The 14125-nt window shown below is 41.4% G+C and overlaps 1 protein-coding gene across 2 annotated transcripts in view; it reads right to left on the bottom strand.

Annotated features, from left to right (window-relative positions):
• zgc:103482 (intracellular hyaluronan-binding protein 4) overlaps positions 1 to 14125 on the bottom strand; it is a 58222-nt gene that overhangs the window by 25081 nt on the left and 19016 nt on the right. The window contains exon 4 of one of the 2 annotated variants that reach the window (XM_060838511.1): positions 7235 to 7306. The exons of the other annotated variant lie outside the window; for it this stretch is intronic. Coding sequence (XP_060694494.1) covers positions 7235 to 7306 — 72 coding nt within the window. The remainder of the gene's footprint in view (positions 1 to 7234; positions 7307 to 14125) is intronic. 2 annotated transcript variants of the gene reach the window in all.

The raw sequence follows: 14125 nt of genomic DNA, 5'->3' as shown, positions 1-14125 counted from the left end.
GAAGTGAAACTATCATGGTATTCAAACACATGAAAAACTTAACAGACAAGCAATTTTTCAATGCACAATTTCAGTTACATTATACTGTAAATATTTGCAATAAATTCTGTGTGTTAGGATCGAGTCCTCCACTATCACCTGGTGAAGGAGCGGCGCTCCGAAAGCTATGTGCATCCAATTAAACCTGCTGGACTATAACCTGACGTTGTGCGATTTTTAATTTTGTAGACTTATTCCCATTATACACTATTGGCTACATTCTAGTCCATTCACTTAGTGCACTTGAAGGTCGCTAGCATCCTCCCCAACCTGCATTCTTATCGAATGTCATCAGCAAACTGGCCCCCACATTCAAATCATTTTACAAAAGTAATGAACCCTATGCTGATCCTTGCAGTATTCCACTAGCAACAGCTTGTCAACCTGAGCACGATCTGTTTATCCCTACTTTGTTTTCTGTTAACCAATTTGGACTCTAGACTGATATATTATTCCCAATAAGTCCTAACGAAGGATCCTGACCAAAACGTTGATTCTCTTGTTCTTCTTATGCTGCTTGACGTGCAATGCTTTTTCCAGCTTTTTAATTGTCTGCCATATTACTCCCAATCCCACGAGCTCCAATTTGTTTACTAACCTCGTTTGTGGCAAGTTTTCAAGAATTTTCCAAAAATTAAAATGGACCATATCCACTGGTTCTCTGGTCGATGCTACATATAGCACACTAAAAAAATTGCACAAGTTTATCAAATATAAACCCCTTTCATAAATCCATGCTGATTTTGCTAAACATTTCCCATACTTTTAAAATCAAACTAATATGCCTTTAAGTCCTCCATTCTCATTATTCCCACTATTTTTTAAGATAATAGAGAGTCATAGAGATTTACAGCATGGAAACAGACCCTTCGGTCCAACCCTGTCCATGCTGACCAGACATCCCAACCCAATCTAGTCCCACCAGCCAGTACCCAGCCCATATCCCTCCAAACCCTTCCTATTCATATACCCATCCAGATGCCTTTTAAATGTTGCAATTGTAACAGCCTCCACCACTTCCTCTGGCAGCTCATTCCATACAGGTACCACCCTCTGTGTGAAAACATTGCCCCTTAGGTCCCTTTTCTACCTTTCCCCTCTCACCCTAAACCTATGCCCACTAGTTCTGGACTCCCTGACCCTAGGGAAAGGACTTTGTCTATTTATCCTATCCATGCCCCTCAATTTTGTAAACCTCTATGAGGTCACCCCTCAGCCTCCGACGCTCAAGGAAAAACAGCCCTAGTCTGTTCAGCCACTCCCCATAGCTCAAATTTTCCAATCCTGGCAACATCCTTGCAAATCTTTTCTGAACCTTTTCACGTTTCACAACATCTTTCTGATAGGAAGGAGACCAGAATTGTATGCAATATTCCAGCAGTGGCCTAACCAATGTACAGCCGCAACCTGACCTCCCAGCTCCTGTACTCAATACTCTGACCAATAAAGGAAAGCATACCAAATGCCTTCTTCACTATCCTATCTACCTGCGACTCCACTTTCAAGGAGCTATGAACCTGCACTCCAAGGTCTTTGTTCAGCAACACTCCCTAGGACCTTACCATTAAGTGTATAAGTACTGCTAAGATTTGCTTTCCCAAAATGCAGCACCTCGCATTTATCGGAATTAAACTCCATCTGCCACTTCTCAGCTCATTGGCCCATCTGGTCAAGATCCTGTTGTAATTGGAGGTAGCCTTCTTTGCTATCAACTACACTTCCAATTTTGGTGACATTTGCAAACTTACTAACTGTACCTCTTATGCTCGCATCCAAATCATTTATGCAAATGACTAAGAGTAGGAGGACCCAGCACCGATCCTTGTGGCACTCCACTGGTCACAGGTCTCCAGTCTGAAAAACAACCCTCCGCCACCATCCTCTGTCTTCTACCTTTGAGCCAGTTCTGTATCCAAATGGCTAGTTCTCCCTGTATTCCATGAGATCTAACCTTGCTAATCAGTCTCCCATGGGGAACCTTATCGAACAACTTACTGAAGTCCATATAGATCACATCTATCGCTCTGCCCTCAATCTTCTTTGTTACGTCTTCAAAAAAACTCAAGTTTGAGACACGATTTCCCACGCACAAAGCCGTGTTGACTATCCCTAATCAGTCCTTGCCTTTCCAAATACATGTACATCCTGTCCCTCAGGATTCCCTCCAACAACTTGCCCACCACCGACGTCAGGCTCACTGGTATATAGTTCCCTGTCTTGTCCTTACCACCCTTCTTAAAACAGTGGCACCATGTTAGCCAACCTCCAGTCTTTCAGAACCTCACCTGTGACAATCGATGATACAAATATCTTAGCAAGAGACCCAGCAATCACTCCTCTATCTTCCCACATTTGCTACCTCCCGGTCTCCAGGAATCTATAGATTTTGAAAGATATGCACCAATGCAGCCATTATATCTACAGTCATTTTCTTTAACACACTGGAATGTAAGCTCATCCAATCCAATGGATTTATTGACTTCCAATCCAGTTAACCTTTCAAATAGTAATTTTTCTTTTACTAATGCTAATTCCTTTCAGTTCCTCAATTTCACAAGTCATTCGACTGCATAGTATTGCTGGAATATCCTGCATCATTTTCCACAGATGCAAGATAAACAGTCACTTTGTCTAAGTTCTCTACTATAAATGCTCCTGCCTTTGCTGTAGTGCATTTATCCAATCCAGTGCTTTGCTTTTACATCCCCATGATACTTTTTATAGATGTCTCTACATTTCTTGGTAGCTTAGCATTCGTTTTCCCTCTTCTCTATCTTTGTTTTGGTTATTTTTGCTCCAATCACCAGGCTTATCACTTTCTGCCATCCTTACAATCCACTTCCTTTCTTAATGCAACCTTAGCTAATTTTATTAGCCATAGTTGAATCACCTTGTCCTTTGACGTGGATAAACACATGTTATAAACCATGTACCATTTCCTTAAATACTAGCCAATGCCTGTCTATTATTATTTTTTTCCATTCCACAGCCAACATAATCCTCATACCTTCAGTTTCCCTTGTTCAGATGTAAGGCCCTAGTTTCAGAATGAACTAGATTATATTCAATTTTCATGTGAAGTACTGTCATATTATGGTTACACTTTCCCAAAGGCTCCTTTCTAGCAATACTATTAATTAGTCCTTCTACTATGTAAAGATCCAAAATAGATTGGTTGCTGGGTGATTCTTCAGCGTACTACTCCAGGAACACATTTTACGTTCAATCCAGATATTTAACCTCCACAGCATATGTGCTGATTAGGTTTACCCAGTGTTTACATAAATTGAAGTCACCATTATTACTGCATCACACATTAAAGCATCTCTAAGTTTCTGATTAATACCATTTCCAACATGCAGTTTGCTGCTCTATAATCAGCTCCCAGTGTTTGCTGCATCTTGCTGTTTCTCAGCTTCAACATTGCTTCTACATGTTGATCCTTTGATCCAAGATTCTCTCAATTATGTATGATCTCATCCCTTAAAGGTGCTAGCCTATCATTCCTCCTTGAACATTCAATTCCCAACATTGTCACCCTGTTGTCATGTATCTGAATCAGTAATTAAATCATGTTCACTTATCTCAATTTGAGCCTTCAAATCAACTTTTTTGTAAGTGTTGTGTGCATTCAAACAGAATGCTTTTAATTCCGTCTTTTTAACTTTATTCTCCATCTGATCCTATTCGATGCCGGTCTTTGCTTCAGCTTCTATAAATTTTTGTCACTACTTTGCGAGGGGGACATACAGTCTATTCCTGCTCTTTTTGCTTACATTCTTACAGGAGGTGGATCATCAGAATACCAACTACAGAAGCAACAATGGTAGGCTGAAGATTAAAACAATATATGAGTGAGGCATTAATAGTGCGAGGTTACTGTATAAATCATTAATGCAGAAAGTTGTGTTATAGGTATATAAAAGGGAGGTAAGTAAGGATTTGAGAAAACTGTTGTAGATTTGATTATAACCATTTGTTTACAAGGATGAAAGGGACTGGGTGGTTAATAGTACCACGCACTGAATGATCAGATGGAGAGCTTCTATAAATGCTACCCTATCCCTGCAGAGTTATGTATAGTTAGCCATTCCATCTTGCTCCTTTACGAATATTTTAACATTAGATTAAGAACTTGCAGTAGGCAGTTAATATTGTTCTTCACACAAAAATTGTTGCTCACCACAATTTTTGCAGTCTGCAATAGTATCAAAAAATGTTAAAAATTGTACCACAAGGACAAATAAATACAACATAAGTTTTCCTCTATAAATAAAAAACAACTTATGGCACTCTGGGTAGCACCCCTGCCACTGAGCAGAAGTTTACATCCCACTTCAGAACCTGAAGGTCCAAGGAAGGTGCATTCATAATGCAAACAGGTTGATTATTAACATACAAATCCTTCCAAAACATGTCAATGGCAAGCAATAAAGGGAGGAAAGACTTCAATTATGTGATGGAACAAAATCAGAACCTTTATCCATGTCTCCACACTACAACATACATGTAAAAGTGCACATTGTCACGGTGACTTGGGTCTTCTGGAGTGGGCTGGAAGGGTGGGCAGCCCACGTGGAACAGATTTGCACCAGCAGTACAAGGCTTGATCCACATTCTGGCAGGGACAGGTTTAGGACTCCTTGCTCTGCCAGTTATAGAAGCTGTGACACTCTGGGTCAAGATCTTCTTTTGGCCAGAGAATTAAGAAACAAATTTTTTGAAAATCCAAGCAACATTTGCCACTGAAAGGTGACAGGGTCAAATTTGTATAATCCAGGGTAAGGAGGAAAACCACAATGCAAAGTCAGCAAGGAGGTGCTGCAAATTGTTCCCAGTTCAAACAAAAACTTAATTGTGCTAAGTGGATGAAAACACTAATGGCAAACAGCAAATTTGGATTCTGCCTGACTTAGTCAGGATATGCCCAATGCAACAAGTGCCTGCTGAAAGCAGGGAATAAGTTCTGTGGGCTTACTAAAGCTGAAGTCAAAAAGGTAACTTGGCCCAGAAACAATATTGTAAAACTGGCCCTCTGTTCAGGAAGAAAACTTCTTTTTGGTAACGTCTTTCAGTTTGTTTCAGGATGAGACAGTTTTCTCTGAGTGCAGTGTCATTCTTAGTTAATTCCTCAGCAGGATGGACACCTGTGCGGAGCTACCACAGGTAAAAATGTCTGCCTCTAATATTCAGCCAATCCAGTCACCAGAATATGGGGCAGGATTACAAAAGTTACAGTACTCCAAAGCTTGGGGGGAGGGGGTGGGCGTGAACATTCTGTCTGTAAACTGGTATGATTTCTACCCTTAATATTTCATTAGTCTTCAGTGACTGTGATCTATGGTAGGTGTACTCACATCATCAACCAGGATCTAATGCATCAAAATTACACAAGATAACAGCAGCCCTTCAAATGTATTGTTCCAGAATCATCATAATGGTCACTAAAATTACTTCTGGAAATTTAACTTCGGAATATGAAGGATGATTTCATATTTACTATCTTTATTTATAAAACAGAAGGAGTTGGGAATATTTTGCTTCTCTAAATTTGTATTGCCCCTTTATCTAATATCAATCAGAAGCAGAGGGGAAAAAAAAAGTTTGTCCGTAAAAAAGCAAAGGATGAGAAGGTGCAATTCTGAAAAGTGTAAAAATAGGTAAGTCCCCTGAGTTGGATGGGATTAATCCTAGGTTTCTCTGGGAAGCCTGGGAGGAAATTGCTGAACCTTTGGCTTGGATCTTTATGTCGTCAAAGATTATAAGAGATAGGATTTATAATCATCTAGAGAGGAATAAGTTGATTAGGGATAGACAACATTATTTTGTGAAGGGTAGGTGGTACTCACAAACCTCATTGAGTTCTTTGAGAAAGGTGACCAAACAGGTGGATGAGGGTAAAGCAGTTGATGTGGTGTATATGGATTTCAGTAAGGCATTTGAAAAAAGTTCCCCATGGTAGGCTATTGCACAAAATACAGTGGCATGGGATGGAGGATGATTTAACGGTTTGGATCAGAAATTGGCTAGCTGAAAGAAAACAGAGGTTGGTGGCTGATGGGAAATATTCATCCTGGAGTTCAGTTATTAGTGGGAGTACCACAAGGATCTATTTTGAGTCCACTATTGTTTATCATTTGTATAAATGACCTGGATGAGGGATGGGCACGTAAATTTGCAGATGACACTAAGGACAGTACAGTTGTGGACAGTGACAAAGAATGCTGTAGGTTACAGAATGACAGATAAGCTGCAGAGCTGGGCTGAGAGGTGGCAAATGGAGTTTAATGTGGAAAAGTGAGAGGTGATTCACTTTGGAAGGAGTAATAGGAATGCAAAGTACTGGCTAATGCTAAAATTCTTGGTAGTGTAGATGAGCAGAGAGATCTGGGTGTAGAGGAACATAGATCCTTGAAAGTTGCCACCCATGTTGATAGGTTGCTAAGGCGACATACGGTGTGTTCGTTTTTATTGGTAGAGGGATCGAGTTTTAGGCCTACGAGATGATGCTGCAGCTGTGCAAAACTCTGGTACGGCTGCACTTGGAACATTACGTGCAATTCAGGTCACTGCATTATTGAAAAGATATGGAAGCTTTGGAAAGGGTTCAGAGGAGATTTACTGGATGTTGCCTGGTATGGAGGGAAAGTCTTATGAGGAAAGGCAGATGGACTTGTGGCTGTTTTCGTTTGAGGGAAGGTTGAGAGGAGACTTAATTGAGATACACAATACCTTGGACAGTGACAGCCTTTTTCCACAGATGGCAATGGCTAGCACGAGTGGAGACAGCTTTAAATTGAGAGGTGATAGAGAGAGGACAGATGTCAGAGGTAGTTTCTTTACTCAGAAGTTGGGGCGTGGAAAACACAGCCCGCAACAATAGTACACTCGCCAACTTTAAGGGCATTTAAATGGTCATCAGATAGGCACATAGACGAGAATAGAATAGTGTAGGCTAGATGAGCTTCAGATTGCACTGACCTGTGGAACCAAAAAGAGGGCCGAATGGCCTGTACTGCACTGTAATGGTCTATGTTCAAAGCACATTATTCACCCCTAATGCCAGATGGATTTTAGGAATGATGTAGGTAAGACACTTCTCTCCAAATAGGGGATCTTCTCTAATTTATTGAAAATGGAGATAAACAATGTATTTCCACTCTGGTCTCCTGAACATTATTGTACAAGTTCATACCTCAGATCATCTCTGACTGCTCCCCAGTTTCGAGATCCACTTCCACCCCTTTTGTCCTCTGGTTTCAATCCCCTAAAAGAAAAAGTTTCTCAGTATAACCTAGTCATTCAATCGCTTCGAAGAATAGGTTTAAGTAAGCCATTTTCCAAGTTAAATTTGGCCCAATAATGTCCTCTGAAAAGACAACAACAGGAAATTTAGCTAATGGATGTCTTGTTTTAAAAAACATGATTTTTTTTTACCCCAAACCCAAAATGTTATCCAATAACATCTCTTCAGGCAAGGCTAACATGTCAAAGATCTGCCTCCAAACCACCTGAAACTTGGCTTTTCACAATTTCTATCCATACCAGAGATCCCAAATTTCAGTCAACATGACTAAAAACAGTCCTCTGTTTTCGTGCTATAGGAGAACATGAGGCCCAATGCTTAGAATACATCTTTGCCATACTTCACAGGAAAGTACCAGAGTGTTCAAAGATTATGCTAAGATATGCTAGTTCAGTTAAAAGGCTAAATCGATCTGAAACATTGTCAGTTTGTCGTCTGAAGATGTTGCCTGACCTGAATATTGTTGCCATTGTTCTGTTTTCATCTCAGATAAAGTCGTCCATGCCGACTAGATGTCCCAACCCAATCTAGTCCCATCTGCCAGCACCCGGTCCATATCCCTCCAAACCCTTTCTATTCATATACCCATCCAGGTGCCTTTTAAATGTTGCAATTGTACAGTCCTCCACCACTTCCTCTGGCAGCATGGTTCCACAAACGTACCACCCTCTGCATGAAAAAGATGCCCCTCAGGTCCCTTTTATGTCTTTCCCCTCTAACCCAAAACCTATGCCCTACCCCAGGGAAAAGACTTTGTCCACTTATTCTACCTATGCCCCTCACGATTTTATCAACCTCAATAAGGTTACCGCGCAGCTTCCGATGCTCCAGGGAAAATAGCCCTAGCCTATTCAAACTCTCTCTATAGCTCAAATCCTCCAATCCTGGCAACATCCTTGTAAATTGTTTCTGAACCCTTTTAAGTTTCACAACATCTTTCCAATAGGAAGGAGACCAGAATTGTATGCAATATTCCAACAGCGGCCTAACCAAATGTACAGCCGCAACATGACCTCCCAACTCCTGTACTCAATACTCTGACCAATAAAGGAAAGCATACCAAACACCTTCTTCACAATCCTATCTACCTGCGACCCCACTTTCAAGGAGCTATGAGCCTGCACTCCCAAGGTCTTTTTGTTCAGCAACACTCCCTAGGACCTTACCAATAAGTGTATAAGTCCTGCTAAGATTTGCTTTCCCAAAATGCAGCACCTCGCATTTATCTAAATTAATCTCCATCTGCCACTTCTCAGACCATCTGATCAAGATCACGTAGTAATCTGAGGTAGCCAAACTTACTGACTACACTTTTTAAGTTCAAATTCAAATCATTTAAATAAATGAAGAAAAGTAATGGACCCAGCACCGATCCTTGTGGCACTCTACTGGTCACAGGCCTCCACTCCAAAAAACAACCCTCCACCACCAACCTCTGTCTTCTTTGAGCCAGTTCTGTATCCATATGTCTAGTTCTCCATTTATTCCGTGAGATCTAACCTTGCTAACCAGTCTCCCATGGGGAACCTTGTCAAATGCCTTACTGAAGTCCATATAGATCATGTCTATTGCTCTGCCCTCAATCCTCTTTGTTACTTCTTCAAAAAACCCAATTTCCCACATTCAAAGCCATGTTGACTATCCCTAACCAGTCCTTTCCAAATACATATACATCCTGTCCCTCAGGATTCCCTCCAACAACGTGCCCACCACCAAGGTCAGGCTCACTGGTCTATAGTTTCCTGGCTTGTCCTTACCACCTTTCTTAAATAGTGGCATTACGTTAGCTAACCACCAGTCTTCCAGCACCTCACCTGTGACTATCGATGATACAAATATCTCAGCAAGAGGCCCAGCAATCACTTCCCTAGCTTCCCACACAGTTTGAGGGTACATCTGATCAGGTCCTGAATATTTAACAACTTATGCGTTTCAAGATGTCCAGCAATTCCTCCTTTGTAATATGGACATTTTTCAAGGTGTCACCAACTATTTCCCTACATTGTACGTCCTCTATCTTTCATGTCCTTTTCCACAGTAAATACTGATGAAAAATACTCATTTAGTATCTCCCCCATTTTCTGCGGCTCCACACAAAGGCCACCTTGCTGATCTTTGAGGGGCCCTAGTTTCTCCCTAGTTACCCCTTTGTCCTGAAATGTATTTGTAAAAACCCTTTGGATACTCCTTAACCCTATTTGCCAAAGCTATCTCATGTCCCTTTTTTGCCCTCCGAATTATATTCTTACTGCCTTTATACTCTAAGGATTCACTTGATCTATTCCTGACATATGCTTCCTTCTGTTTCTTAACCAAACCCTCAATTTCTTAGTCATCCAGCATTCCCTATACCTACCAGCCTTTCCTTTCTTCCCAACAAGAATATTTTCTCTCTGGACTCTTGTTATCTCATTTTTGAAGGCTTCCCATTTTCCAGCCAGCCCTATACCTGCAAACATCTGCCCCCAATCAGCTTTTGAAAGTTCATGCCTAACACTGACAAAATTAGCCTTTCTCCAATTAAGAATTTCAACTTTTTGATCTGGTCTATCCTTTTCAATCACTATTTTAAAACTAACAGAATTATAGTCGCTGGTCCCAAAGTGCTCCCTCACTGACATCTCAGTCACCTGCCCTGCCTTATTTCCCAAGAGTAGATGAAGTTGCACCTTCCCTAGTAGGTATATCCAAATACTGAAATCAGAAAAGTTTCTTGTACACACAAATACCTCTCCATCTAAACCCTTAACACTATAGCAGTCCCAGTCTATGTTCAGAAAGTTAAAATCCCCTACCATAGCCACCTTATTATTCTTACAGATAACAGATCTTCTTACAAATTTGTTTCTCAATTTCCCTCTGACTATTAGGGGGTCTTTAATACAACCCCAATAAGGTGACCATCCCTTTCTTATTTCTCAGTTCCATCCAAATAACTTCCCTGGATGTATTTCCAGGAACATCCTTCCTCAGTACAGCTGTAATGCCACTTCCCCTGCTCTCTTGCCTCCCTTTCTATCCTTCCTGTAGCATATATATCCTGGAACATTAAGCTGCCAGTCCTGCCCATCTGCCAGCCATGCTTCTGCAATTATGACGACGAAATCCCAGTCCCATGCTCCTAACAATGCCCTGAGTTCATCTGCCTTCCTTATTAGGCCCTTTGCATTCAAATAAATGCAGTTCAATTTCAGGCCCACCTTGTTCTCGGTTTCGTTCCTGCGTGCCCTGACTGTTTGACTTGCTTCTTTTCTCAATAGTACCAGTCTCAGATTGATCTTTTTCCTCACTATGTTCTTGGGTACCACCACCCTCCCACCAACCTTACTAGTTTAAATCATCCCAACCAGCTGTAGCAAATCTCCTTGCCAGTATATTTGTCCCCTTCCAATTTAGGTGCAATCCATCCTTCTTGCACCCCAAAAGAGCTTCCAATGATCCACAAAAATGCGAATCCTTCTCCCATACACCAGCTCCTCAGCCACGCATTCATCTGTTCTATCCTCCTAGCTCCTGCCTTCCCTAGCTCGTTGCACTGGGAATAAGCCAGATATTACTACTCGAGGACCTCCTTTTAAAATTTCTGCCTAACTCGCTAAACTCCCTTCAGAATCTCAACCTTTTCCATTCCTAAATCGTTGGTTCTGAATGTGTACCATGACCTCCAGCTGGCCCCTCTCCTCCTTGAAAACATTCTGCATCCTCTTAGATATCCTTGATCCTGGCACCAAAGAAGCAACACACCATTCTGATTTTTTGCAGCTGGCCACAGAAGTGTCTGTCTGTACCTCGGACTAGAGTGTCCCCAACACAGTTTATCTCTTGGAACCCGACATACCCCTCATTGCATTAGAGCCAGTCTCAATACTAGAAACTTGACTGTTCATGCTCTGTTCCCCTGAGAATCCATCACCCCCTATATTTTCCAAAAGGGCACACTTGCTTGAAATGGGGATAGCCACAGAAGACTCCTGCACTACCTGCCTACCACCCTTATTTTTCCTGGAGTTAACCCATCTATGTGACTGTATCTGCAACTTTTCTCCCTTCCTATAACTGCCATCCATGATACCCACTTGCTCTTGTAAATTTCTCATTGTGTGACAGTTCGAGGCAACCATTCCATTCAATCTGATAGGATTCGTAACCAACGGCATTTATTGAAGATATAATCCTCAGTAACCCGTAAACTCTCCCTAAACTTCCACATCCGACAAATGCATATCACTCTACTAAGGGCCATTTTTGCTTCTTCCAATCTGCAGACCAGAAAATAGCATTGTCCTTTTCCTCTGCAAAACAGTGAAAATGGATCTTCCCAATTCCAAGTTTTTCCTACATGGCACCCCTGCATTTGGGTAGCAAAAACACCTGTGAGAAAGGAATGTGGAGAGAGAATCAGGGAGATGCTTCTACCCCAATCACAGGTTGTATGTAACTCACCATTTGCTGCATATATGCTCACTAATGATTGCAGCAATGAGCAGTCAAGAAAATAATTGGCGATAGTGAATGAGTTCGAGACCTTAGATGTGCCCTTTTTTTTTAAGATTAGATTTACAGTGTGGAAACAGGCCCTTCGGCCCAACAAGTCCACACCGACCCGCCGAAGCGCAACCCACCCATACCCCTACCCCTAACCTAACACTACGGGCAATTTAGCTTGGCCAATTCACCTGACCCGCACATCTTTGTGACTGTGGGAGGAAACCGGAGCACCCGGAGGAAACCCACGCAGACACGGGGAGAACGTGCAAACTCCACACAGTCAGTCGCCTGAGTCGGGAATTGAACCCGGGTCTACAGGCGCTGTGAGGCAGCAGTGCTAAATACTGAGGTCTGTGCAAGCTAAGGTGGTGTGTAGAAGGAGGAATTCTTGGGATGTTGGTGTCATAGGCTATTTATTGCCCAGTGGAAGATGGTGGAGAACCATCTTCTTGAACCACAGCATACTTTGGGTTACAGAAAGACAGATTAATCCAGTTGGGGGTGAAACAACAACAATAGAGTTCAAAGTTGGGATGGTGTGCAGTTTAGAGGATACTCGCAGACGTGTTATTCTCTTCTAGTTGGTAAACGTTACACGTTTGGAAGATGCTGTCAAAGGAGCTTGGCACATTCCTGCAGTGGATTATATACATGCTACATAATGCTGTGGTTATGAAATGGTGTTAAGGGAATGAATGCTGAAGGTAGTGGATCAAGTACCAAGCAAATGAGCTGCTTTGTCCTGGATGGTATTGAGCTGAAGGGTTGCGGGAGTTGTACATATCCAGGCAAACGGAAAATATTTCACCATTCTCCTGACTTGTTCCTGGTGAATGGTCAAACACTGGGGAGATAGGAAGAAAGATACTGTGACCTGCTTTTGTAACCACAGTATTTATTTGGCTGGCCCAGTTCAGTTTTTGGTAAATAGCAATGTTGAGAATGCTGATGGTGGTGGTTTCAGCAAGGCAATTTCCAGATTTTATCTTGTTGGAGATTATCGTTCACACTACGTAACTGCCAGGGAATGTTACCCGTCACCTGACAGCCCAAGTCTGAAAATTGTTTAGGTTTTCCCGCATATAGACATTACTGCTTCAGTATCTCAGGACTTGCAATTGTTACTGAATATCGCCTCTTCTGACATCACGATGGAGGCAAGATCATTGATGAACCAACTGGAGGTTGGATCTAGGACAACCGAAAAACTGATAGAGAGAGATCTTGCAGCTGAGATAAATGACCTCCAACGTTTTGCAATAAACTAATCTGTCCTTAATTAAGGCTAAGCCTTGCAGTGGTTCTTTTTAAAATTGAAACAAAACAAGGGCTATGTATAAGCAAAAATGGATATTCGGAGAGAAACTTCTTTATCCAGAGAAAGGCTGAATTTGAAACTCAGTATAGTAATGGTTGAGACAAACAATATCAAAATTTAAGGGACAACTAGATAGACATATGGGGAAGCAAGGAAAAGAAGACAATGTTTATAAGAGTTAGATGGAAAGGGGCAAAGTATGCACAGGAGTTCTGGTGTGCAGCTTGTACATAATCTTCTGACTTACAGGTGCATATATGAAATCGATGGAACTACCTCCTGTTATCAAAGTGAGGGAGTTGGGGGGGAAATAAACTAAAACGTGAAAAGGAATGATGATCATATACTTTCCCCAAGAGCAAAAGGTAAACAAGTTCCAAACTTCGCACATCCCTCACATCCTACCTGAAATAAAATTACAATTTCAATCTACATATAGCTTGAACCTTTCAAAATACATAGAAAAGTAATTGTAGTCAGTAATCAAACATTAACAAACTCATTCTAAACTGTTAGAAAAACACACTTCATGGCCAGAAATGCAAGATCAGATACCATGTAAGTTTGAACAAAGATCAAAAAAAAAATTCCCTTTACTGTGCCCCTTGAATAGACTGCATGAAGTCTCTTTCACAATTTTAGGTCAAATGAATCGTTTAGCTATTAAAAGTCTATTGAACTACAGCAGGAGGAACCTGCCACCCAACCCACATCCAATGAAGCACTATGAAAAATAATTAAGCCTGAGAAAAATCATACACTCTCCAAGAGCAAAAGAAGGGACTTTTGTTTTTAAAACCTGATCTCCATTCTAGCCAACTGCTAGCAAGTGAACGAGACATCAACACAGACACTAAGCACATAGTACATTTCACGCAGCTCTGGCAACTTAAAAGCCATGGCACTGCACTAAACCCAAAAAACAAAAGCACGGCAGTTTAAAATTCCATTTCCCAGAACTACTCTACAGGAAC

Source organism: Hemiscyllium ocellatum, chromosome 2 (assembly GCF_020745735.1).
Source record: "Hemiscyllium ocellatum isolate sHemOce1 chromosome 2, sHemOce1.pat.X.cur, whole genome shotgun sequence".
In the NCBI taxonomy this organism is placed as follows: domain Eukaryota; kingdom Metazoa; phylum Chordata; class Chondrichthyes; order Orectolobiformes; family Hemiscylliidae; genus Hemiscyllium; species Hemiscyllium ocellatum.
Note: the sequence above shows the minus strand (reverse complement) of the source record. Positions and strands in the feature narration are given on the sequence as shown.